Source organism: Anser anser (genome assembly GCF_964211835.1).
Source record: "Anser anser genome assembly, chromosome: 1".
NCBI lineage: Eukaryota > Metazoa > Chordata > Aves > Anseriformes > Anatidae > Anser > Anser anser.
Genome location: NC_139720.1, coordinates 24,401,605 through 24,426,779, shown reverse-complemented (window position 1 = coordinate 24,426,779; position 25,175 = coordinate 24,401,605). Strand labels below are relative to the sequence as shown.

General features: G+C 36.5%; 1 protein-coding gene across 17 annotated transcripts in view; it reads right to left on the bottom strand.

Annotated features, from left to right (window-relative positions):
- CADPS2 (calcium dependent secretion activator 2) overlaps positions 1 to 25,175 on the bottom strand; it is a 311,395-nt gene that overhangs the window by 169,983 nt on the left and 116,237 nt on the right. For all 17 annotated transcript variants that reach the window (XM_083829288.1, XM_083829287.1, XM_083829297.1 and 14 more), the window contains 3 exons: positions 14,278 to 14,358; positions 13,050 to 13,286; positions 8,900 to 9,021 (listed from right to left, as the gene is read on the bottom strand). In XM_083829288.1, the coding sequence (XP_083685414.1) occupies positions 8,900 to 9,021; positions 13,050 to 13,286; positions 14,278 to 14,358 (440 nt within the window). The remainder of the gene's footprint in view (positions 1 to 8,899; positions 9,022 to 13,049; positions 13,287 to 14,277; positions 14,359 to 25,175) is intronic.

Genomic DNA, 25,175 nt, shown 5'->3' with positions numbered 1-25,175 from the left:
CAAGTAGGCACATTAACCTGTAGACTCACACCTTACGTGCTAAGTAGTTACTTAGAAATTTCAAGATCTATAAATTTTCTTTCTACGTCTGCTCAGTGGACTACTTTGCATTCTCAAAGTATTAGAGCTCTTGACACCATTACCTCTGAGAATCCATGCACATGCTAGCATAGCGACAGGAAAGAAGAGTCTTCGCAAATTGGGGTGAAAAAATGTTCTCTGTCATGAAGATTTGTGACATACAAAGTATTCTTAAACTGAATGGGGATAAAAAGCAAACCGCTAAACTTCCTTCTTTAAAGTCATTTTCCTTAACTTTCTCTTCACCCAAAACAACAAACCAAAACTGAACAAAAATAATCTGTTCCGATTCGAACACTGCATTTGGTCAAATATTTAGAAATTATTTCCAACATACCCATAGTAGATTGTTTGCAATGAATACAAGCAAAATTTTGAAAAGTCATTTCAAATCAAGACAGAAAAAGTTATATTTTGAGAATGTAAAATGGGAAATTCTGATCGTATCAAAGTTTACAAAAATACAAAGGAACTGTTTTCACACCAATGATTGCCCAGGAAAAAAAAAAAAGTTACAGTAATTCAGTCTTCCAGAGATGAGGCAGGCAAAGATGACCAAATGTCAAACTTCAAATCCACTCTACCAGAGTATTCCAGGAGGAGACTAGAATTCACGGTAAAATTTTGAGGTAATCTGTTCCTCCCCTACCTTTTTTTGACAGACCTCCATCTCTCCATGTGATTCTTGCAGGCAGATGTAAGTTGCCTTTGCCTTCGCTTTGACTCAGCCTGAGACCATGTAGTTATGTTAGTATGACGCTTAGCCTGATCCACTATATTTTTCTTCTAAGCAGGACTTAATTGGCTTTGGCTCAACACCGCAGTATTAACAGCTAAATGCTTTCCAGTTTAAAGCATCTATGGATGCTTTAGTGCAATGCTAGAGGAAGCTTATGCCTGTCTGTAAAATATTAGTCACATTTGCTGTGGATCAGGTGGGAACAAGGCTAGAAACAGATAAATCATGCTCATTAAGCAGCAAGTAAACTGTCTTTCTCCGAACCTTAATTGTTATTGTGAAGGTGATAACAGCAGGACATGCATCTTCAAACCCCAAGGTTCCCGAAATGCACTACAAAATAGAACATAAAAATGATATTGGGCTTGCAAGGCATTTTTTACATTTTAAAGGGAGACAGTCATCCCAGAAAAGCTTATCATAGTCGTGATGTTATTCTTGAGTAAATGTTGATATCCTACCAAGCACTTGGTTTTGTTAGATTTTTAGTTTTTCTCCCCCCCACCAAAAAGAAGTGTCAGTTTTTGTCTAAAATCTGTCAAAGCCATAGTTTTAATGGAATCTGAGAAAGGGTTTGGGTTGAAGAATTAAAAAAAAAAAAAAAAGGCAAAAAGTTTATTATTGTATCAAGGAAGAGATACCTCATGTAATTACACACTTTCCAGCAATGAGACTAGAAGAGGAGGGTTAATATCCTCACTCCACAAGGAGAACCTACTCGTGATACCCTCATCTCACCGGCTTTCTATCTGGGGTCAGTGCTGCAGCACAAAGCAGTTCACCAAAGACACAGTCTTCAGAGGTGCAAATGTCACACCGGGGCAGAAATACTGGTTGCTTTCAGTCTCTTATTAGCATGTTCAGCACACAGAAGCAGAACAACCACCAGGATTTAGCCAGAACAATCAAAAGACTGAGAAGAAAATTAAAGGTATGTCCTGGTGGCAGGAGGATTATGTTTATTGCTAGCTATCCAAATGGAGTAGAGATTACAACCAACTTTAATTACCTCCTTCCTCCTCTCATCTCAATTTATTCCACACCACACTTGTTGTGCCAGATCTGTGAATATTCCCTTCTAACAACAGTGATTTTCTCAAGTCCCTTAGGTAAACAGGATTACAAGAAAATATTTTGAGGGTTAATCATAGAATCACAGCAACATTTAGGCTGGAAGGAACCTCTGGAGGTCATCTAGTTCAAGCTTCGCTCAGCACAAGGCCAATTAGATCAGGTTGCTCAAGTTATTATCCAGCCGAGTTTAAAATATCTTTTAAGACTAAAAGCCTGTAGAAAATTCCTATTTCTCTGTAACAAGAGAGGGGAAAATTGCTTAGACAATATGAAATAGTAATCAATGATAAAACGTAGTACAGAAATTTTTTAGAAACCCCATGTCTTTTTCTTGTGGATATCATACTGCTCTTTATACTTGAGCTGATTAGGTATTATTTCCTTTCTTAAAAGGAGCAAGCAATTGATCAGGAATCAAGAATAACTGGATAAAATTGTCATGTAAATTTTCAGCTGAGTCCATATTCCTTTTGTGAAACTCTTCCATCATTAATCCAGAACACAGGCTGGGATAAATGTGCATTTTTCTCTCCCATTTTTTCCTTTGCAGAACCAAGAAAACATCAGACAGCTTCCTATTGGCAATTTTGTTTTTCCTCTTCATGGCTGGATACTGGACAGGCATATATGGTATTTGATCATAGCACCCAATTTTTTACAAGGTAATTTCTTCTATCCTATTTTGTGAATTGCTCCAATCATGACAATCCAAAGAAGAAAGACTTACTGACATATGACAAAATGAAAGCCATGACGGAATTCATCCTTTAAAGATACAAGGACGAATCTTTGAGCAAATGATAAGAATCAGTATGCAACTCATTCAGACATGGCTTATGAAAGCACACACACCTTGTTTCCTGTCATGATGTTTAACCTTTTGGCTTCCCTAAAATTCCATAATATTTACCAAAAGATCAGGCTCAATTTAGCCAAGTTTTCTACATTGTCCACATCAACATAATTAGAAATTATGTCTCATGCTTAGCCTTTGAAATAATCTTACTATTAACACACAGAGCCTCTCATACACAGACTCATTTTTGCAAATGACGTGTAAGATGCATTTATGTTTTAAAGAGGAAAAGCTTGGATGCCAAATTATACTGAATAATTTCATTTTGTTATCCTCTGTAAAATGAGCTTTGGATTTCACTGCACTTATCTGTAATTAAAAAAAAAAAACAACTTCCAGAGGTAATAGTCAAAAGAACAGTTGAAATCCATCAAGTAAAAGACACTGTTTAAGCAGCTAAATCCTAAAGACAATTTATCCTCAGAAGTTATAACAGAAAGCATATGAACAACAAGGTAAGCACAGTTAGATCAGGAACTATGAAACTGCAATCTCATTATCTCTCTGTAAAAATTCCATGTGCAAAGATACTCATTAAAAAAAAAAAATCACCCAGAAAAATAACTGGAAAAAAAAAAACAACCACACCCTTAGAAGAATTGGTTGGCTTGCCAGCAAGAAAGCATTATGATTACTGCCTCTCTGATTAGTCAATACTTGTGTTTCTCTCCCTTGTTTCTTCCTATATTTAGTCTCTAGTTTTATACTCCAGACCCAAAACAATATGAGGCTGTTTCATTCACAGAAACAACTGTTTCATTATACTTTTCTTCCAGTGCAAAAGCAATAATACGTATTACTACGTCTATAAATAATATATGGAATGATTGCTGAACAGTACTAATAACAATATAATTAAAGTATTACTGATGAAATTTAATCGTATTTATGCAGTTGCATTAGGCACAGACAAATAGCAGATGAAAAAATGTGTACCTTCCCTTTTCCTTAAATACTGTATAACTATGTCATGCAACCACAAGTTAGTTACCAACATGGTCATGTCTTTGTTTCTCTCAATCAAAAATAAACATTAGAAAGTTACAGGGGCTGTGATAAAGAAACAAAGCTAGCTGATGCTTCAAAAGTGATTGTCACAGATTATAAATGATGTCTATTCTTTCCTCTTCAGAAACTTCATTTTAAGCCATATTATCAAACATTATATTTTTTTTCTTGAGCAACCATGTCATTCCAGGAAGTTCTACATTTTAGAAGTTAAGACCATTTCCCCCCCCTTTTTTTTTGTTTGTTTTGTTTTTAAACACTTCTATGTAATCTTTGCCAAATAATCTTTGATTATGAGTCTGCAAATACTGTCATACTTCAAATACTTTATGGAATTAGTGGTGGTAGAATATTGCATAAAAATAAAGTGAGCAGCATTTATTTTATTTGTGCCATCTTGACTGTGGTTCCCTGCCTCCTTCGGTCAGATATTTAATCATGCATTCTTCACATTCTTCCCTTCTAATATAATAGACATTTTTACAAGATTATGTAGCCACTGGCAGCAAAATATGGTCATCTCATTTGTCTTGTTTACATGAAGAATAAGCTGGTTGCATCAAAATTTTCTTATCATTTAAGATATTATCTTTTTCTATTTCATAAATATATGACAGCAGAATATCACCTGTAGTGATAAAACATAGCATGTTCCCAACTTTTATCTTTAGGCACGACCATACACATCCAAAAGATGACACTTTCAAGACACCACATTATTTAATATTCAGAATGAATAAAATCAATGATAAGAAAACATGTGGACACCAGACTCCACACGACTAAAAACGAAGCCACATCAGTAACATTTGAAAAATGAAATTAGCACTGGATTTTGCAAGATGTCCCCTGTGGTGCCACAGCAACAAAGTTATGCAAAGCATCCTACAGCTGAAGGGGGTCCTCTAAAGGCTCTGCTACTGATCTCTGGCAGAAAAGGTCACAGTCTATGTTGGAAGGATTTTCAGCAGGGCTAAAAGGCAGGAAACAGTTGGGAGGAATGAAGAAGTATTTCACAGGGCAGTAATAAATTTTTTATACAGTTTGCATGTGAAGCTGTGTAACTGATTGGTTTGTAAAATCGTCCAAGACTTAAGCTCAGTCAAAATATATTGCTTTATAGCATTTGCATTTTAGAATGACCATTAACTACTCAGTAACATACATATAATCAGCTTCATTTAGCTTGTTAAAGTAGAAAATAATTGTATGAAGCACTTCAATACAAACTCACAATTTATTTTTCAAAGAGACAGAAAGCAGGCAGGAGTTAAAAGCATTAAGAAACCAGAAAATATTTCTTACTGATAAACTGTTAGGATAAAACTGTGCTCTTTTCTCTGGGACTCTAACTAAGTCTTTTGCCTTGAAGAGCAAACCTTTTTTTTTAATTTCCTTATTACTCTCACGGAAGCATTCAAGGATTTAGAAGAATACTTAAATACATACTCTAAAAAGTCATTGAGTGAAATATTCAGCATTTTGGAATAGCAGATAAATCTTCAATTCAGTCTCTACTTAAATCATGCTTCTATTAATCTCCACTCTGAGGTCACATTGGTTTGCACTCCATTTTGAAGCACTTGTCTGAGCACCCAGTTTTCACCTTTTCATTGTCAAAACTTCTGACTAGTAGCGTTGCTGTTTGTACACTGATGTTTTACAAGTAAAAAAAAAAAAAGGAGAAAAAAAAGAAAATAAAAAAAAACCACACCAGGCATAAATACTTCTTTACGCTGCTTCTCTTCACAAATTTATCTACAAATTTATCAGTTCAAAACTATAAAGCAACTACAGAAAATGCCTGTGACAAGCACATGACTCGTAGCGCTTGCCAGCAGCCTCCCCAGGCTAGTGAAAAATTCATTTTCCATCACCGTTTCATTCTACTCTTAGTACAAGAGCTTTGCTACCCTTTTCTAGCTGCACATACCGTATAAAGTCTGAAGTTATGTTCTCCTTTATCTGGGATCTGTCACTGCAAATATGTTACTGCTCGTGATCTGAAGAGCCAAGATTAACTACAGCTCTTCTCAATTCTCAGTTTCTTTTTACAATGAATTTTGTGTTTTCTCCTCCAGCCTCGCTGATTATTTTCCTTTATATCAGAATGATGGTACTGAAAATTATCCCAGTAAGAAGCCAGCTCCAGCAGCAGGCAAGATAGGCAGTACCCTAGGGCAGCAGACGGCTTCATTTTTCTGTATCAGAAATGAAACAGATTGGCTCTTCTGGCCCGGCTGGTCACTGGACTCTACTTAGGCAACTTTCCCCATTGCTGCCAAAGGACTAAGGGGAAAAGAAGGCAGAAGCAATGACATTACTAACATCAACAGGAGCAGAAAATTGCTTCAGTTTCCACCTCTTCCCATCCCTCCTATTTGCAGGAGAACATCCAACCCTTCATCCATTCCTTCCCACCCTCCTGGCACATCCCTACCGGAGAACTGTGATGAGTGCTGGAAGAAGCAGGGGGGAAAGAGGAGGTAGACAACTGTTTGAGATGAGGGATGTGTTGGACATAAAGGGAAGAAAGATCTCAGGAGGACTGGAAACAGTTTGTGGTAGAGAAAAAGGACACCTTCTGAAACTTGGGACCCCTCCCTACCTATAACAATGTTTTCTAGGCTCTCTCTCACCTGTGCAATTTCCTGATTAATCTCTGCCAAGACTCTTAGTTTCCTTCACTACCAACAAAAAGAGCAATATGGCTGCTGTCAAGGAAACCTTGTTTGGCTCTAACAGAAAAATGAAACTGTGGAATAAAGGACCTCCAGTTCCATAGGCAGCTTCCTCCATCTTCTTTGCTGTCTGCCCATAATTTGCTAATTTCATGCTTGCCTAATTTAATATCCTCTTGTGTTGCCTCAAACTACATCTCAATATATGCTCAAAAACTACATCTCCCTGTATGCTCATAAGCATACCGTATGCCAGAGTTTCAAAATTATGCTTGCCAGCAATGGAAAACAGTATGACTCAAACTCTATCTGGTTCTTATGCTATTCTAAGAGTTCTATCAGCTGTGGCCTTTCAAGTCAAACTATTTTGCAGGCTAACAGGTCAATAGCACCACTAACTCCCATTCCTGTTCTTCCAGTGAACAGTTCAGGGCATCTCACAATCCTCCACTTCCTGAAGATGCATTTTTTTTTCCATAAAAATCCATATGAAACTTATTCATCCAACAACACTTATGGAATTGCCTATAACCTGCTTCCTGTATTCAAATGCAAATAAATTCTGTATTCTTCTGTATTCAAATACTCATACATATTCAACTCTCACATATTGAGCCTGAAATCCTCTAAATCAGTTTACAAGCTCATAGCAGGTCCCAACCTTACCACCTTTCCTACAAACACTCCAGCTGATCTCATATTGACTCCATCTATTCCGGAACTTCCTTTTGATAAAGTTTCTACTTTGACTTAGTTGTTAACTTTTAGGGGACGTATCTTATACACAAAATATATCTTCTGATTGGCTTTACAACCTTCACCTTTACCTGCAGCCTTAATATGTAATAAGTCAACCATGAACTGATCATGAACCATTCCTGACATATTTTGTCCACTGTATCTGGAAATAGCTTGAGAAAAACAAAATCCTTAACATCTACAAAACTGTTTTCTGGAAATAGAATGACTTTGCTTAAGACTCAAGGATCTTTGTATTCTAGCTGATTTAGGGAAGTCTGAAGACCCACACCAATGACACCAGAGGTTAATGAAGCCTTTAAAACAAAAGCTGACAAGTTCAAGGGTGAGGAAAAAAAGACAGGCACTTTCAGATGAAAAGGTAATCTTGACTGTGACAGTAGGCAAATGTTATATGTGCTCATTGCGGGTAAGAGCACAAGAGCAACTCTGGGTTTGAAGAGAAGCAGAGCTTGGAGATGCGCCCTCTATGACAAATCCATGCAGCTCGCATGGGACCCCAAGCCACCAGAGAATGCCCCAACAAGTCAACAGATGAGCAGGGGATGCTGCATACCCACTCATGACCTTGCTTCAACACATATATCCGTACGTCTTTTACACTGACATTGCTTTTAGAAGTTCCTCACGTACCCCATGCAAATGATATGACTGAGCTGGAGAAGGACCACAAGCCAGGGAGTGTGCCAACTATATTTTACATCTTGTTCCACCTCGTTGGAATTCTGAAAAGCTCATCTGAATGTTACTATAGCAGGCTGCTGGCTTACTTGTCTGGGAAATTTGCTGCAACTCTACGGCTAGGAGAAAGTCTACCAAATAATATCTCCTTCTATTTCTCCTCTCCCCAGACCCAGAAGAGGTACATAAATGCTGTGCTTATAATTTTGCCTATCAGAAATCCGTATTTGTGGTCTGAATGGAATAGAAGCTATCATCCCAGTTCAGTTTAAGGTGTTTTCTCAGATACTGTAACAACTGCAATTTCTAAATTGTTTTTCACAAGGCACACTATGGTGCCAGTAAAACCCCAACACACCATCTGGAAAGTTATCTACGAAAGATTCCAAATGACATTTTAACAGAGAGAAAAGTGTCTGAAGTCAGTGCATAGGTCAAACAAATCAACAAAAAACACACCTAATTTTCTTCCTCTATGCCACACTGACTGGTTCAAGTACAGATGGCATGATGTTTTCCCCTCCAAGTCAGTTTGCTGACTGTCTCCCTCAAAAATTAATTGGAAGAAGTGGATCCTATAATTTAAAATGAAATAGGCTCAGCAGGTGAGTAAGTTTTGTCAAGACTGATTACTGAGTATTGATTTTCCACCAATTGTACAAGTTACACTCCACAAGGCCACCTGCACATTAACCTAGAATACATAAAATCACCTCGGGCTAACATCTTTCAAGAGGTTTGTTTTCAGAGGATACAATGCTGCAGCCTCCATCCAACTCCCTTCCTCACACATACATTCAGTGGTATTTTTTTAGACTGTGCTCACACTTCATACTTACTTCACCATAAATATTATCTATAATTTATTTTTTTAGAAAGAATTTAAGGTAACAACTCAGAAAAAAACCTCATGTAATGTAGTGCTAACTTAAATCGTAAAAATTGTAAAGCTATTCAGGTAGGTTCTCCCACAATATGAAAGGAAAGGATGTTGTACACAGCGACAGCAGAGCAGCTTACTGTGGCCTGGAAGCTTCTGCCTGGTCTGTCTGAAGTTTCTCACCCCCCTCCACTTCCATGGTGCAGTAGACAATCCGATTGGGGGCAACTGACTTTAAACCTTGCACTTCCATTATAACGATCTGAGGAGAAGAAAGGAAATAGTTCATCCTTCAGACTTCAGAAAGCATTACATAGCACAGCTATTGTGGTATTAAATGTCACACAGAAAACCCAAAACAAAACAAAACAAAAAACACCCCACTGTCTCAAATCTTTGGAGACATAAAAGTTTTAATTTTGCCTTCTTTTTCTACTTTCAGCAACATAAACTAGGAATGGAAATTTTTGCTCTGTTTCTACTTGGACAGAAACTCACTCCAACCATAGTTTCAATGCTAGTAGTTGAATTTGAGAGCAATGTCTAAATATAATTCTAAATGTTAATGCATGAGGAGGTGTCTCTTTAAAGCAGTCATCCAAGTAAGTATTTATAGAAGGTTACTGAGATTGTTAAATGAGACAAGCAAACCGATCAAGTCTTGGAAGTTTTAATCATGGTGCTGTGACCAAGAAGGCTGCAACCCTTGAAACTCATCTCTATCATGACAGAGAGCACCGCTATCAGCTGCAGTATTTTTCCCCCACTACCTACCCCTTTTCCTTCTCCCAGCTCACTTCTTGCAGGCAGGTGCAGTCAGTGTGCATATGGAGATGTGGGGGGAAGAGACGGGAAAAAAAAGCCACCTCTACCAGCTGTGCCCTGAGAATTTCCTCACCAGGGACATTCTGGGCTTGGCAAATCCCACAGTTTTTCAGCTCCTCTGAACTGCTCGGTTATAGTCCAGAAGAGCCAAATGCAGTCTAACTTCAACTGCTCTGTGTCTCTTATACACCTTTCAGTTTGTCACAGTGTGAATCTATTGGAATTTTTACACTTCAGATGTTTCTAATTCAGAGAAGATTTGAAAAGAAAGTCCCGTTTCCCTGCCTGCTTCAGAAAAGCTGCTTTCCTTTTCAGCCCCATTTGTGCCTAAGAAACTGTGAAAAACTTTATCCATTTAATCAGCAGAGAAGCTGCCCTCATCTGAACAGCAACAACAAAAACACAGTATTTGTTTGATTGTTTTAAAGGTGACAGAAGTAACGACTACTTCTAGTCTCATTAGAAGCAATTGATTTCTTAGGTCAGCAAGCAACCACTAAAAATGTCTGGCTATCAAACTACTTGCATATTTGCCAGTTCACTTTTATTGAACTGTGTCAGGGCAGATTCACCCTTAGTTTTAAAATCCCTTGTACTTTAAAACTCCTAAAATCTCAGCAATTGTTAGATGTCTTGCAAAAGTCCAGTGAGGTGACAGTCATTGACCATTTAGAACATTTTTACATTACCCATAAATTATCAACACTGCCTATTATGCTTTATAAATAATACAGCAATTCAGGGACAATGATGTAATTATCTTTGTTCTTCTCCATCGCTTGTGGTCCAGGAATTCAAACAGCTATAAAAGTGATCAATGGTCACTTGAAGACTGAGAAGAGATCCTTCTGGCTAACACTGCCTATATGGTCTTTCCACATGTCAAACACACGTCCTTGTTGAATGCAGGCTTCATGTTTATTAATTTTTTATGTTAATACTTTTCCTTGAGTTTCCAATTTAATTGCACAGCATATTTGTCTTTGCTAGCACTTCTGGATTCTAGGAATGGAAAAAAACCTGCATTTCATTAGGAAGGAAACTGTCACTAGCTGATTAACTAGCTCATTAGCTGATGAACAGCTTTCTAAATATTACTTGTCTATTTCTTAAACAGTTTAACAGCTGAAGAACATAAGCAATTAAGTCTTCTGCTACTGCTTTGATATTTTATTTATTTTACAAATTTCTGCAAATAGGCTAATTGATGAAATATCCAACTTGCAAAAACAGTCACTGTCACTTTTAGCATCTCTTGTCTTAGAGCACAAGGTCCATTCACACCAGAACATTATAAATAATAATTTGCTGGTCTGTCTTAACAATGAAATGCAGTGGCAGCATTAACCCCCACCACACTTCACCTGCCCAATTAGGTGTTTTTTTGTTTGTTTGTTTGTACTAATGTTATAACATTATAGATTTCTTGTTCATTCCTGTGCAGCTGCTCTCAGTGGGGCTTTTGCTGGTTACCATACTTACTCAAGAAGTATGAAATTGTATATATATCATCTAACATTTTTTCAGAAATAAGGTATTCTGTCTCCAAGGACATGCAATCAGGTTTTGTTATTTGCCCATTCTGATTTGCATAAAAAAGAACAGCTCTCCCATGTTTCAGTCTAAATGAATATCAGTTCAGCTGCTTCCTTTTGCCCTTATTGTCTGTGAGATTTGGCTTCCCAAGAATAAGACACATATACATATTTCATAGACAAGAAACTTGACTTATGTGGTTAACAACATGCTTAAAATGAAAATTTCCCCTATTTAAAACTGTTACCTGTAGAGTAACACTTTAATTCTTTGCTTGCCCAAGATGAAAGGCAGATCATTAACCCTGAAGAACCTCTGTGTTTTCTCTATCAGTAATGGAAGGAACAACCAAAAAACTTAAATTCTGCAAACTTAACAGTCTATCTAACATATCTGGTGTGCAGGGTTGCAAACAGACCAAAACTGCTCCAAGTAACAAGTTTACTGGAAATCACATTTACTGTCACTTTTCATTTCATGACTGTTTCAATCTTTCGGTGTTTTCCTTCCAAATATCACATAATTTTTAGTACATACTTAATATTTCTCTCTAGAAGCCCAGAGAGAGTTTTTCTTCATTTTACATCCCTCAACAAGCAAACTTTCTTGAAGACAAAAAATATATATATATTATTGAAAAGCTTTTTCAGGTACTTTTCAGGTGCTTTAGAACTACTCTTTGTTATTGCTACTGATGGGATCACTCTAGGCTCTGCAGTCCACCTTAGGTAGAAACAGCACATGTGATGGCAGGCCACAGGATTCAGCACAAGAATTATAAAATTACTTCTTCATCTCATATACTTCAGCACTATACTACACCAGTTTTACATGCTGGATGAACTATTAATTTTTGGTGTATAGAATGATAGACGGATCGATCCTATTACTCTTCCAAAATATTTGTAGGCCTTATACATTATTAGCTAGTAATATTAAAGTAGCATATGGCAGGATAAGTAATTTCTCTTTTACAGTTAAATAAAAGATTTAAACTTTTTTTGACACAACAAAGAAAATTAGATCTGAATTTTCAACACTACAAGAAAAAAACAGATGCACTGTTCACTTAAGAATATACATTGTTTCAGAGACATACATGCTTTTTGTTTGGTTTAAAACATTTAACAATTGAAATATTTATCACTTAACATTACCCAGTGTCTTACACAAACTGAAGCCACTTCAAGTGCATAGCACTTAAATGTGGCATCTTCTGACAAACAAATACATACTATGCAACCAGGAAACATTTTGATTGTATTATTATCTAGAGACAGAGATCAGCATTTCCTGATATTCACATGTACAGAATTGGACCTGACCAATGATGCTTTCCTCAGATATGTTTAAGTAACTAGCTGTATTTGTGTCTTCCTCTTGAAGTGAATTGAGCTCAATGTGGATTGGGACCACATACCTGTAGAGCAGACTTCCTGCATAACGTCCGTAAATACAAGTTTGTCTCTTGAGAAAAATGCAAAAACTTATAAAAATCAGCCTACTATGACCAACAATAAGAAAGTTTGGATTTGGTTTAGTCTTTAAATGCTTTCAGTGAGAAAATACAACTTGTTTGTAAACTTCTGCAAATGAGTTTTTGACAACCGTAGTGTCTCATCATTATGTTCCAAAGTGTGCCTATGTACCTAATGTACTGGAATTCATTTAAAGTTACAGTTGTGTAGGAGATTCAACTGCCCACATTGCTGTGTGGAACAAAACGTAGCTACAGCTGTAAGAGGAAAGCATATCATGCATATGAACTCTAACTCCTAATTATCAGAGACAATGCATAATTTACTAGTTAAAAAAAAAAATTTTAATGACCAAGGAAGGACTAGTAACAAAAAAATATCAAGAAATAGACATTCTGGACATTCTAGTAATTTAAACTGTCAACAAATGTTCATCGAAATATGTGATTACCTCTAATGTGAAGGAGAGGACCACATCAGACTTTGACAGCTGAACCTCATTTTCATCTCCTATGTCCAAGAATGCAGAATTTTGTGATCGCTTTAACTTCTGCAGTTTAAATTCTGGCCCACCTTTAGACACTGGAAGACTTTCCAAATTTGCCATCAGCAAATTCACTGAAGACCGCAACTCTTCTATGTACATGTTTTCCATTTCTCTTGTTATGAACTTTGGGAATTTTCTTTCCTTGGAAGGAAAAAAAAAGTTGGGAAGAAAAAAATCATGCTGTGTTGTATAGCATATTAATTTATTAATTTGCTCTCACTTAGAGATATTGAATAAAAATAAAAGTCTGAATTCCTATGTCTAACTATTTGTATCCCTTGAAAACAGTAATGAGAAGGCTAATTGTGTGGTCCAAAAATAAGTCAGTTGCATTCACGCTTCTAACATAAAACAGTTGAACTACAACCGCAACTTGAAATTCCTACTGCTGCTTATTTTTATTTTTAATAACAAGTCATTCATTTAGAAAGAAATGCAAAGTTATTACACACAATTATTTTACACATTTAGGTCTGGATTCTGATAGAGTGCTAAAATGGCCAGGGACAGTAACAATCCTACTTGTGATATTTAATATAGAAGGGCATAATCTTGTCCACTGAAATGAGATACGAGCTCTAAGAGAGAAAAAATAGACTTGGCTTTCTAAAATTTAAAAAAGCAATTTATAATTTACCCTATTAGCACTAATTTGAACTACAAGGCTCACTCAGCTTTGTTACTCGCAGTGCTAATACAACCACTCTGAACTTTGACTTAAACCGGAAATGTAAACTATATTCTACATACTTTAAAAGTGTATACATATAGCATGTCATAAGACACAAACGTTATGTCTAAGTACAGAATAATGCATTTTGCATATGAAATATAATCTACTTTAGTTCCAAAATACATACTCCCAAATGTGCAAATAACATACTCTTTGGTTCACCACTGGACTTGCTGACAAAGAAAAGGCAGGACTGCACTGTGTACAACCTTTCAAAACGAATTTTGCTTTCTCTCTGCCCCATACCTACTCCACAGCAGCAAGAAATGCATCTCCCAGACTGTTATGCTGTTAGATGATATTCAGTTTCAGAATCAGAAAGTGGAAACCCACATTAAGTATCATCCCACTTAATCGCATAAGAAGATACATTTTTGGTACATCAAAGCAATCGCTTACCCTTGCCATTTGTTCAGCTAATTGTAGACGTCCATCTAGTTCACGTCTGATCTGGGCTGCTTGCTCATCTGCATTATCCAACTTGCATAGAGAACAAAAAATATAAATAATATTAACTATAAGGAACACACACTTTATAGCAATTAATGTAGTTAAAAAGAAAAGAGAAATGATTTGCAACAATCTTTGTATTTTAAAATTTCTGAAACACTAAGCAAATACATAGTTTTGAGTCTTACCAAGATGAAAGAAATACAAGAGCCACCCATTATCCACAGCAGTCACGGACTCTGAAGGGTAGCCCTTACTCCCTTGACTTTTTAATACTTAGCCTAAATAGGAGGAGCATTATTTCCTTATGAAAATAGCCACTGAAAACATTTGTCCATGAAGCAGAAAACTGGACTGACAGAATAGCTGAGAAAATGTTTGCAAGGAATTTTTCTCTTTGGTGCCATGAGATCCTCTGGAACTAGACGTAGGGAGAGAAAACTGCGCAGCTATACCTTCTAAGTATATATTATTTCACTCACATGAATCTTTTCTCCAAATATTGGCCAGCTGCTCAGATCAAGGCATATCCAGTTTTTGAGCTTCCAATATTTTCATATGGAAGAAATAATTATGACTAAAACTCAGACTTCAGTCCTGGAGGTAAAGGGGAAGGACTCATCTCTTCCCCTCAACAGAATTGCTGGGTCTCAACAAAGAGCGTCCCTAAGTCATTTTTCACTGGTTTACTTGTTCAGGGTAGGTGAAGTGTGGCTTCATCTTAGTGGACTGACCTGCATGGCTGAGCTGGTTAAGAAGAAGAAGTGTGGTGCATCTGGAAAAGGCCAGGCACAACTTGCCATCTTACTGAATACGTGCCAACCAAGGACAAAGACAAACATCAGAGTCTTAACGGAGGGCTTTCCTTTTCTAGGGGTAACTGCAGGCACAATCCTGCATGCTGATATGAACTAGTGCTTTTAGTATGCAGCTAATGTCTAAGGATACATCACTTGCTCTTCACTAAAAAACAATCTGAAATTGATTAGTGATGGAAACTGGCAAAAATCGGTTCTCTAATTAAATGAGACCTTCAGCTAAAGAGCTCACAATTAGTCTGGAAAACGACTGATTCCATTAAACTAAGCATTTTATGTAAGACCACTATTTAATGCACCAGGCCAAATACATAATGACATTTTCTTTGCAACAGTCCTCTGCTAAATTCAGTAGATCTCATTGAACTAAGCCTTGTTGAAAATTAAGCATTTTTTTCCTCCAAAAAATCAAATAAAAAATCTGATTATTTTTGAATAATCAAAAATACACTATCTATTGCTTAAAGGTTCATTGCAGCATTATGTACAATTAGCATCTGACCACATTTAGCAAGAGAATAAAAAGTTTTCCACAGCTAGGATAGAAGTGATGACAGGGAGCGCAGTCTGTCATCTGAGCAATCTGGCATCTCTCAAGACCCTTGAAGGATTGCTCCAGACTTCTAAAAAACAAGAGACCAAAACCTGATGGTGTAAGAGAAGCTCAGTTTAAACAGAAGAGTAGAAATTGGATCTTGCTGTATACTGGTAGGGTCCTCCCACTAAGCGTGTCTGTAAATTTGCTCCTAGCTTGATTGTCAGTATAAATGGCAAGAGCATTCTGGATGAAATTAAGTATTTTAGGTTTCGCAGCATACAGTTACAGTATTCCAAATAAATTCCAAAATTTGCATTCTACTATTTCATAACAGAACAACAAACTGCTCTTTGGACTTGTTACAAAGCATATTTTTAACTTGCCTCTTCCTTTGTATTGTAACTATTTTACTTTTACATGTATTTTTATTTAATCAGTTTGAAAGTCAGTATAATAGGAAAAACATTTCTGTTTTCCTTTCTGGGCTAAGAGGAGCACAGCATTATTTTAATAACATATTTCATAATAGGAAATTGATTGAAAAATATCTGCCTGGAGGGAATTTTGATGACTGAATTTTGATTTCTGCCAAAAGAAGGGTGTGGGAGAGCAGAATGAAGCTAGAACTTTTTCCTGTGTCAAGACACAACTTCACTGACTGCTTCTATTATTAACTTGGTTCAAGAGCCAAAAGCTTTCGGTTAAAAATTATATTTACTTACTTTTTTCCATCTAAAATACACATGAAATGATCATTTAAGTTAATGAATGCTAGTCTGGTTTTGTAAATCAGTATTTTTGCTCTAACCATGTATTACTTCCCATTACCTATTTGTAGTTGACCATTTAAAAAATGTGCCAATTTCCCCACTTACTTATTTTTAAACTTCAGTCTTCTTCCTGAAATATTTATACATTCAAATAATATTTTGTTAATGTATGTATATAATGATATTTTGCAAGGTATGGAAAGAAGCTGAAAAGGTGAAACACTGAAGAATGCTGCTTCACTTATAGACAGAACCAAGGTACGAATGACTAGTAGGTCATTCACAGCTCTCCTAGTAAGATATAAAGTTGTTGACATTAGAATTTTTGCAGTATACAAAATGAAGAAACAGTGAGAAAAACAGGAACTTTGTCATGCTACATGCAAGGTCATTCTACTTGCTTTTATCCTAAATTCAACAAAACACGTCAAAACCAACTTTCCAAGCAAAGCAGGCAGTGATTATACATGTGCAGTCATACTTTATACATCTGCTGAATCTGAAGTGACAACAGTAAGTGGATTCTGAAAATGCAGGTGGAGACTGGAATTTGTGACTTGTATCCACTTTCTTACACAGGGAAGCCACTCATTATAACCCACCATTGGGGTAGAAAGCAGAGTCAGGGGTTAATAGTAAGTGCATCCTTTTCCATAATTCCTTATTTGTGGATCAAACCCATACCCAAGATATAGAAGGAGAAGTTATGACAACCATCGTAGTAATTTTTAAAATGTTAATAAAACCTAGAAAAGCACAGAAATAAATACAAACGTAATACTGCAGGATAGCAACTTAGATTTTTCTAAGTATTGCAACAGGTACTTGCTTTAAAAGTTACTAACTTGTAAACACTTACAATGCTTTCTAAACTACTTCTCATGTCAGATTTGAATGAAATTATCCATCACATAGATCAATGGTAATGCTGGAGACTTAGGAGTGTAGGGATGCCAAAAGGGAAAAAAGAAAAGTTATATTTTTACAGATTGTTTTAAAAGAGGCTACCTGTAAACTCCATTTAATAAAAACACCTCGGTTTTCTCCAATGGTAGTAATTATTCACCATAGCTATTTATCAACTACACCGACAATAGAGATACTCTTTATGTCGCTTATACTTCACTTAACCAATTATTCAGTATCTTAGCAGCAGGGAACCTCACTACAGCAGACTCTACAGATACCAGACTTGTTTTCAGTGTAAAATACACTTGAAGTCCTGACCAAACAAATCAATATTTTCCCAAATTGCCATACATCTGGCCCCGGAACCTTACAACTTCAAGGCACACACTGACTCACGTTTGGAGGACTATTTATTTCAGTAGGAAAATTTGTAATTGAGCAAAAATATGAATAAGATAGCTGTGTCACTTGTGCCTTTTCTCTATGCTGAGATTATTAATTGGATATTAAAAGTTTCTTCCGAAAATTCAGTACTTATAAGTGACTGTTTGGATGGACTATGCTTGGATGGATAAGAAGTTACTTTTTATAAAAGAAGCCTGGTAGCTCATCATCTGGCTTTTTTTCTTCAATGGTGTCATATAAAAACAGCTTTCTAAAATAAGCCTGCCAGTCTTAGACATCAAGCTATTCATTTGAAAATGTTTTTATTCCTTAATGCTTGAAGTTGCTTTTACATTTTTCTCCCACTTTCTCACTCTGAAAAGGGCAATCACTTTTTATTACAAACTTCTTTATTGTCAGAGATGGGGTGGTTGTCCAACAATTTCTATTAGAGGATATTTTCTTTTGCTAATATCAGCGTTAACTGCTAAACGACAGACTGAAGTTTTCTACTCTGAATTTCTGCTTTAATAACTTCAACCAAAATGACTCAATTGATTCTGAAAAGGAGGGCAGAGAAGATAACACATTGCTATATCCATGATAAGAAAACTGGTGACCATCTTGTCAAAGAGTACCATCTTTTTTCAAGAAAGGATCTGAAATTCTGCAGCACCCCATCTGTGAAAATCAGCCCAACTCTAGCCAAGTTGTGAACCTCTGAAAAAGGAAGCAGCCACTACCAGTGGATAAATCAGATCCAGCTTTCAGGCTCATCTTCAGGCTGTGCTGCTCAATCTCTTGAATATGCATGGGATCTATGCTCCTCAGATTATTTGCTTATTTGAGGAAGACTGCAAGTTTATTAAAGTTACAAATCACTATTCTGATCAATGGCATATCTTACTTGATAAACAGTTGTTTGACTGTTGCACCTAGACAGCACAGAACAGAAGCATATCTTAATTCATGTTTACCTATCTTGACAGGTTAGAAGAGATGGTCTACTTTGTGATTCCTATTTAAATAACATATATATATATTTTAGCATTAAAAGGCTTTAATATATTTGTGTATTTTGGTGCAAAATAGAATTGGTACAGTAGTAAAAATGCTGGTTAATGTGCAAGAGTAACCTAAAGAAAAAAATGTAATAATACTGCCAGGAGGTAGTGCACTAAATCCCTAGTGAGTGGCACTCACTTGCATTACTCTGCCTGCAAAGAGTCAGATGCCATTTTTTGCGACAGAAAAGTTTGAGTACAGATGACTACTGACCTGCTGGAAGTTATTGTTCTGTATGTTCGTAAGTGCTCAAACTAATGGACAGTTGCTTCAAGTGACTATTTCATTAATGTTCAGTTAGCTTCCTGCATTTTTTTAACCTGCAGTAACATCAACATGAAAGTGTATTTACATGCACATAGTGACACAAATTTCTCTACATTTAGTGACTAAATTGACAGTACAGGTATCTTAGAACTTGCTTATATTTCTGCAGCCCAAAAGCAAAAGCCCTACCACTCAGCTCTGCTCTGTGAGGACACAACAGTCATTTTTACTTTAGAGCAACTTTTTGCCACACATAATGGCTTCTGGGCCCTGCTGAGCTGATGGGTTATTTGTGGCTGCCTCCAGGAGGCAACCTGCAGGCTCCAACTCTGACTGCTGCGTGGCAGCACAGGCCAAAACTGTCAACATGCACCAAATGGAATAAAGGGCTTGGATTAAAAGTGTTGTTATTAGACACTTTTTGGGAAAAAAAAAATATTTCTGTAAGTAACTAACAGCATCCAGCAGCAAGGCTGGAAGAACAAATGAAGGTCAGAAAAGTCCTACTGCTCAATTTTGGTTGTGAATCACATAAGCAAGCAGTAGGTGTGGTGGATGTAAATACTTGCATATTTTCAGAGTGTTCTCCTTGGTGCTTTCATCTCTGGCCCAAAAAAAAGTGAGTTTTGCTTCAGACAGACCTGCCATCTCGAAGACCTGCAGGGTTTCTCCATATTCTTATCTTTACACATGCCGAGTTTTTCTGCAGGAACAAACTTGGGATATATTAAGCACCCATGTAACACTCTGTCACATTAAGAAGCTGCTGTGCACTAAACACAAAAAACCTGCAGAGATTCCTCAAGTCTCCCAACCTTGTGAACCAAGATTAGCAGCTAAATATTTAAAAGTAGAAGGATCTTCTACTTCCAAGTGAGGCAGAAAACACATCACCCAACTCCAGTCTTTAGCACTAGATGCTTTTGGACATGAATTCAACAGGACTTAACTCCTGAAGAACAAAATCGTGACAGAAGTAAATTCCTTTCACTTCCTACACTGAGAAAAACAACTATTTGATTAAAGGGCATGTTGCCTGAAGCTTTCTAAACAGCTTCTGATAGACCTTTTCGGCCTCCTGTTCCACAGGAAGAAAGACACAGCCGTAAATAGAAAGAAAATGTCAATCCTCTATTTCAGAGAAGGCTATGCTGTTCAGCTTCAATTTTAAAATTTTTTCTCTTCATTGTAGAATATACACTGGATTAATTCAGATTAACAAGAAATATCACTTAAGTCGTATTTAAAAATTCACGTCCTCTGCACCCTTCAAAGTATATATTATGTATCATGAAAATGGCTATGCTGATGGCTGATCCTGCCCTGCGTCATGGTGAAATCCTGTGGATTTCCCACAGAACTCTGAAAAAACAACTTTAAAACATCTGTTCCTTAATCTTCCTCTCCTGTCTTCCCAAGTTGTTTCTTTTCCTACTCAACACAAACAACAAATTGCTAGATTTGACAATATCAGAGATGTGTTTTAGACTATGAGCAACATCAAATCAAAGTAAAACATTAGGAATGACAGAGAGAGAAAATCTGTTAATTGCTAAAATAAAATGGATTAAAAAGTACCTACTTCAGAAATTTTCTCTCTCATGGAATAGCAGTATACATATTCTCAGCTAATACCAAGTCAAGAAACTTAGCAACCATTTAAAGTATTTCTACTTTCTATCTGTCTGCAGCAAGGAGACTGGTGAAAGCTTACAAGTCTAAAGCCCTTATGAAGTGTCCTTACAACTTCTCATGTTGCACCATCAGTCCTCATAGCATTTTCATGGAAATTTTGTTGTATCAATCCTCCAAAAGACTGCCTTTCAGACAACAGATCCAGGCCAAGCTAATCACTCAGTTCTCCTGAAAAAGTGCCAGCAAAAAGCTCAAACATGACGTTGAACTAGTTTTAATACAAATTCCTAGTGAATGCTATCAGTCTTCAATTTCTAGTGCTGTGGTATTTGGTGAGTGAAGGTACATATTCACCTTAGCCACTGCCTTCATAACTTTGTACACCTCAACCATACTCCTCAACCTCAGCCTTGTCAACTCCACACTGAAGAGTTTCATCCCTTCCAGCATCTCCTTGAAAGGCCATGAAATTCCACAATTTTCAATGCCACCCTCCAGTCCTTAATGACTTCCCCTACATCCCTGAGATAGACATACTCTCCATCTCATTCTCAATGTTCTTCATAGCCATGAGAATCATTTTGTGACATTTTGACTATTGTTGCACACAGAACTAATGACTTCAGCACAAGAAACCCAAAGCCTCTTTCTTGAGCTGTTACTGCCCATTCTCAGTTCAGCATCCCATGCATATGAACTAGTTCTGCACTGGGGAGAGTTCAAAGTTAGGCTGGAAAGAGTTCTGAGCAACCTGATCTAGTGAGAGATGTCCCTGAACAAGGCAGGGAGCTCGGACTAGATGATCTTTATGGTCCCTTTCAACCCAAACCATTCTGTGATTCCATGATCATTTTTTTCCTCTGATGCATTACCTCACATTTAGCTACATCAGAGCTCATCTGTTGTGCTTTTTGCATGCAGTTTTGTGAGGTCCTTCCAGAGTTCCTTGCAATTACAGCAACATTAGAGTGCCCAAAACGGTTTAGTATCACCTGTAAACTCAAGGATTCCCCTTACACTGCCTGTGTAAAGACACAACACTCCTGTTAAATTGAATCAGATAGAAATCACACTTAAACTCACTTAGAAACTGATGAAAGGGAAAACAAAAGAACCCCTCCCTTCAAATCTTCTAAAATATCAAGACTGCACCATAAAAACACTACCATTAGGCCTTGGATACTGGCTACAGAACTTGTCATTCAAAATCAAGTGTCATGGGACTGATACCAAGTTAGCCCACTGGCTGTTTAAGAACAGCAGTGTTTTCAGACCAACATATATTAATACTAAACTCCAGAAGCCACATTAGGATGATAAGAAATATGTTAGGATCCAGAGCAGTTGATCAGTGGCAGACTACAGAACAGGGGGAAAAACAAACAAACAAACAAACAAACAACAAGAAAAAAACCACAGCTCCAAAGTGTCACTACAAGCACTGGAATTTTCGGCCTTTTACTCTCTTAGGATTTGTGATAATCATAGAATCATTTAGGTTGGAAAAGACCCTTAAGATCATCAGGTCCAAATGATTGCACAGATCAATAGCCGAAACCCACATTAATGGATGAGACTACAACATTTGACCACCTCTGTTCTGTTGGAAAGGACGAAAAAGAGAGGAAAGCATGTTGTTCTGAGAGGGAGGAAGGAAGAACAAAGGCAGGTTCTTACTACTTGCAGATCTAATCACTCTATTGTCCCACAGATACATCAAGGATGTGGACGCAAAGTATCATTTCTTATTAACAGAAATGGAAAAAATAAGATCTGTAGTATGTCATACTGTAAATATATTTATCCAAATGTATTTTTTTTTTCACATCCTGACACTGGAGTTCAGAGAAGCTGTCAAGACCGCCTCCAAACACTCATCAGTGCTGTATCTTACATACTGTAAAAGTTAAAACCCTTCAGTTGTTGCTAACTATGCAAAATGCATTCTACCCCAACTTTGAAATCACAAAATTATGAATATCCACACACAAAAGTTTAACTCCTTTTATTTATTTTCTGCTTAAGTCTCTGTATTGTTATTTATATGGGTGTTCTTACTACGGCTAGCTTCAGAGTTATGCATTGCACCTATTTTACCACCCAAAACGAGTATTTTTCTAGTAAAAAAATTGGGTCCTGAGGCAAAAAATGGAGATATAGAGAAGTGTCCAGAGTTATTATAATCACTTAAGCAGTTATCTATGTGCCAACCATAACTGCTGTGGAGGTCCCAACTGCACAAGTAATCTGTGGTGAGTAAGAAGATGATCAAAGAAATGGATGTTCTTATTCCTCCCTCTCACCTTCCCCCAGACCCACCCTACTGAAGTAGATATTAAGTGTCTCCTTCAATAAAAGTTGCTTTAAGGTTCTGGCTAAGGCACACCCTCCCACATCCACCATAACCAGGTAGTGATGGGCCTTAAAAGTTATGACTCATGTCCTGATCCTCTTAAGAGAAAGCCTTCCACCCTCCTCCTCTCCCACTATCTGCACAGAGATTACCATATCCAAGACAACCCCAAAATTAGCATGCAAAGCCTGTTAGTATATGCATATTTATGTCCTATAATACTAAATAGGCTTACAACATTTTATATTTTTCTAAAATTATCTTAAACTTTAAGAGTTATTGCAGCAGACCTGTCAAATATCATAATTTGATTTTTTTATACTGATTTTAAGTTTAAAAAAAAATAAATCAGAAGCTTGAAGGCTTGCTCTAGAAAGAAATCATCTCTCCTTTGGTTACTCTCCTCACCCTCCAAAAATATCATGCAGAATGTTTTCTTGCCTTATCAATCACTGATTACTTTTTCTTTGTAGTGTTGAAACTAAGGGGAATATATGCAAAAAAGGGGAATAAAGGTTAATGACCATTCCATTAAGCAACCAGAAGCACCTTGAATGCCATGTTATTTTTTTTTCCCATATAATGGTATGTGACTGATTGAACTAGAAAGAAAACTTAAATTCAGGCTGATAACTCACAATTGAAGTACCAATTTATCAAATGTTTTCAAAAAAAAATTTATGTTTTCAAAATGCATCATGAAAAAAAGTCACATATAAACAGTTCTTATTTCAAATAGGCAAAATTATTCTACTTAGTTGAAAGTCTGCATTTGTATTTAAGTATATGCAGTATCTGAGCATATTAACAATATGTGTGTTGTTTGTTGCTTTTTTTTTTTTTTTAAGAGCTAGAATTTCTCTTAAAAAAAATATTTAAGAAAATCAGGGGATTCTCCTTGATGGAGAATTGAAATCTGCAACTTTGACCAAGTAGCCTGTGTTTGTAATACTCTAAGAAACCTGCCTTCGTAAGCCCTATTCTTCCATGATACTTCTTTTAAATAAGCAGATATGTTGAAAAGTTGCTAAGGTGACCACAGCCAGATCTTCACCAAGTGTCTATTCTATTCATTCCAAAAGTGAAGAATTATGTGGACTGTACTAATCAAATTGTTTTCATTTTCCTACTGTTCTTCATGTTAAGGACTATTGAGTACAATAGGATTCTTCACTGTAAAGTGAGAGTAGGAAAGAGCTCATGTTTCAAAATGGATCATAGATCTTCAGTCTGTATTCTGCTTACTTGGTGATCAGAAGGAAAACTTCAACAAAGAAAAAGAAAAATATTGAAATATTGCTTAAAAGCATGTACCTAGTATGTCCTTAATATAGATTTATTATTATTATTATTGAAATATTGCTTAAAAGCATGGACCTAGTATGTCCTTAACATAGATTTATTATTATTATTATTATTGTTGTTGTTGTTGTTGTTGTTATAGTTGTTGATGAACAACTTCCCTGGTAACACAAATCTTTGAAAACAGGTCAGAAAACAAACTATTTAGCCCAAACTAGAAACATTTTTCCCCAATTTAGTTGAAAACACCTCTAGTGAAAAAGACTCCAAACTCTAAACCGCCTATTCCATTTAAATGCTACTCCAGTATTTAAGAATTCATACAGAATTCAGCTGACCAGCAAGGCAAGGCTCTACTTTTTGGTACTCTACACTCCATTGCTTTGCTAGACCTCCAGTTACTATAACACAGCTTAGACACCTAACTAACATATAAATATCAATATTTAGGTATTTGCATCAGGAACTATGTACTATCATCAGCTCCTCCTTTCAACATTTTTTTCATTTTTGTTCTAAATACAAGAAATGGAACTATAGAAACAGGTTAGACAGGCCATCTTTGGGTTATTGAGTCCATCCTCCTACTTGACAATAGTAGGTAAGTAAGCCATGGCTCCATCAAGACAAGTTCTGAAAACTTTCAAAATGGAGATTCCACATGGAGATTACACAGCTTCTCAGGGTGACCTGTTCCTTTGCTCCACTAATTTCACACTGAATTTTTCCTCTAATGATCATTCTGTAACTCCTAAGTCACAATTTCTGACACTTTAATCTTTATATACTATCTGCTACCACACAAT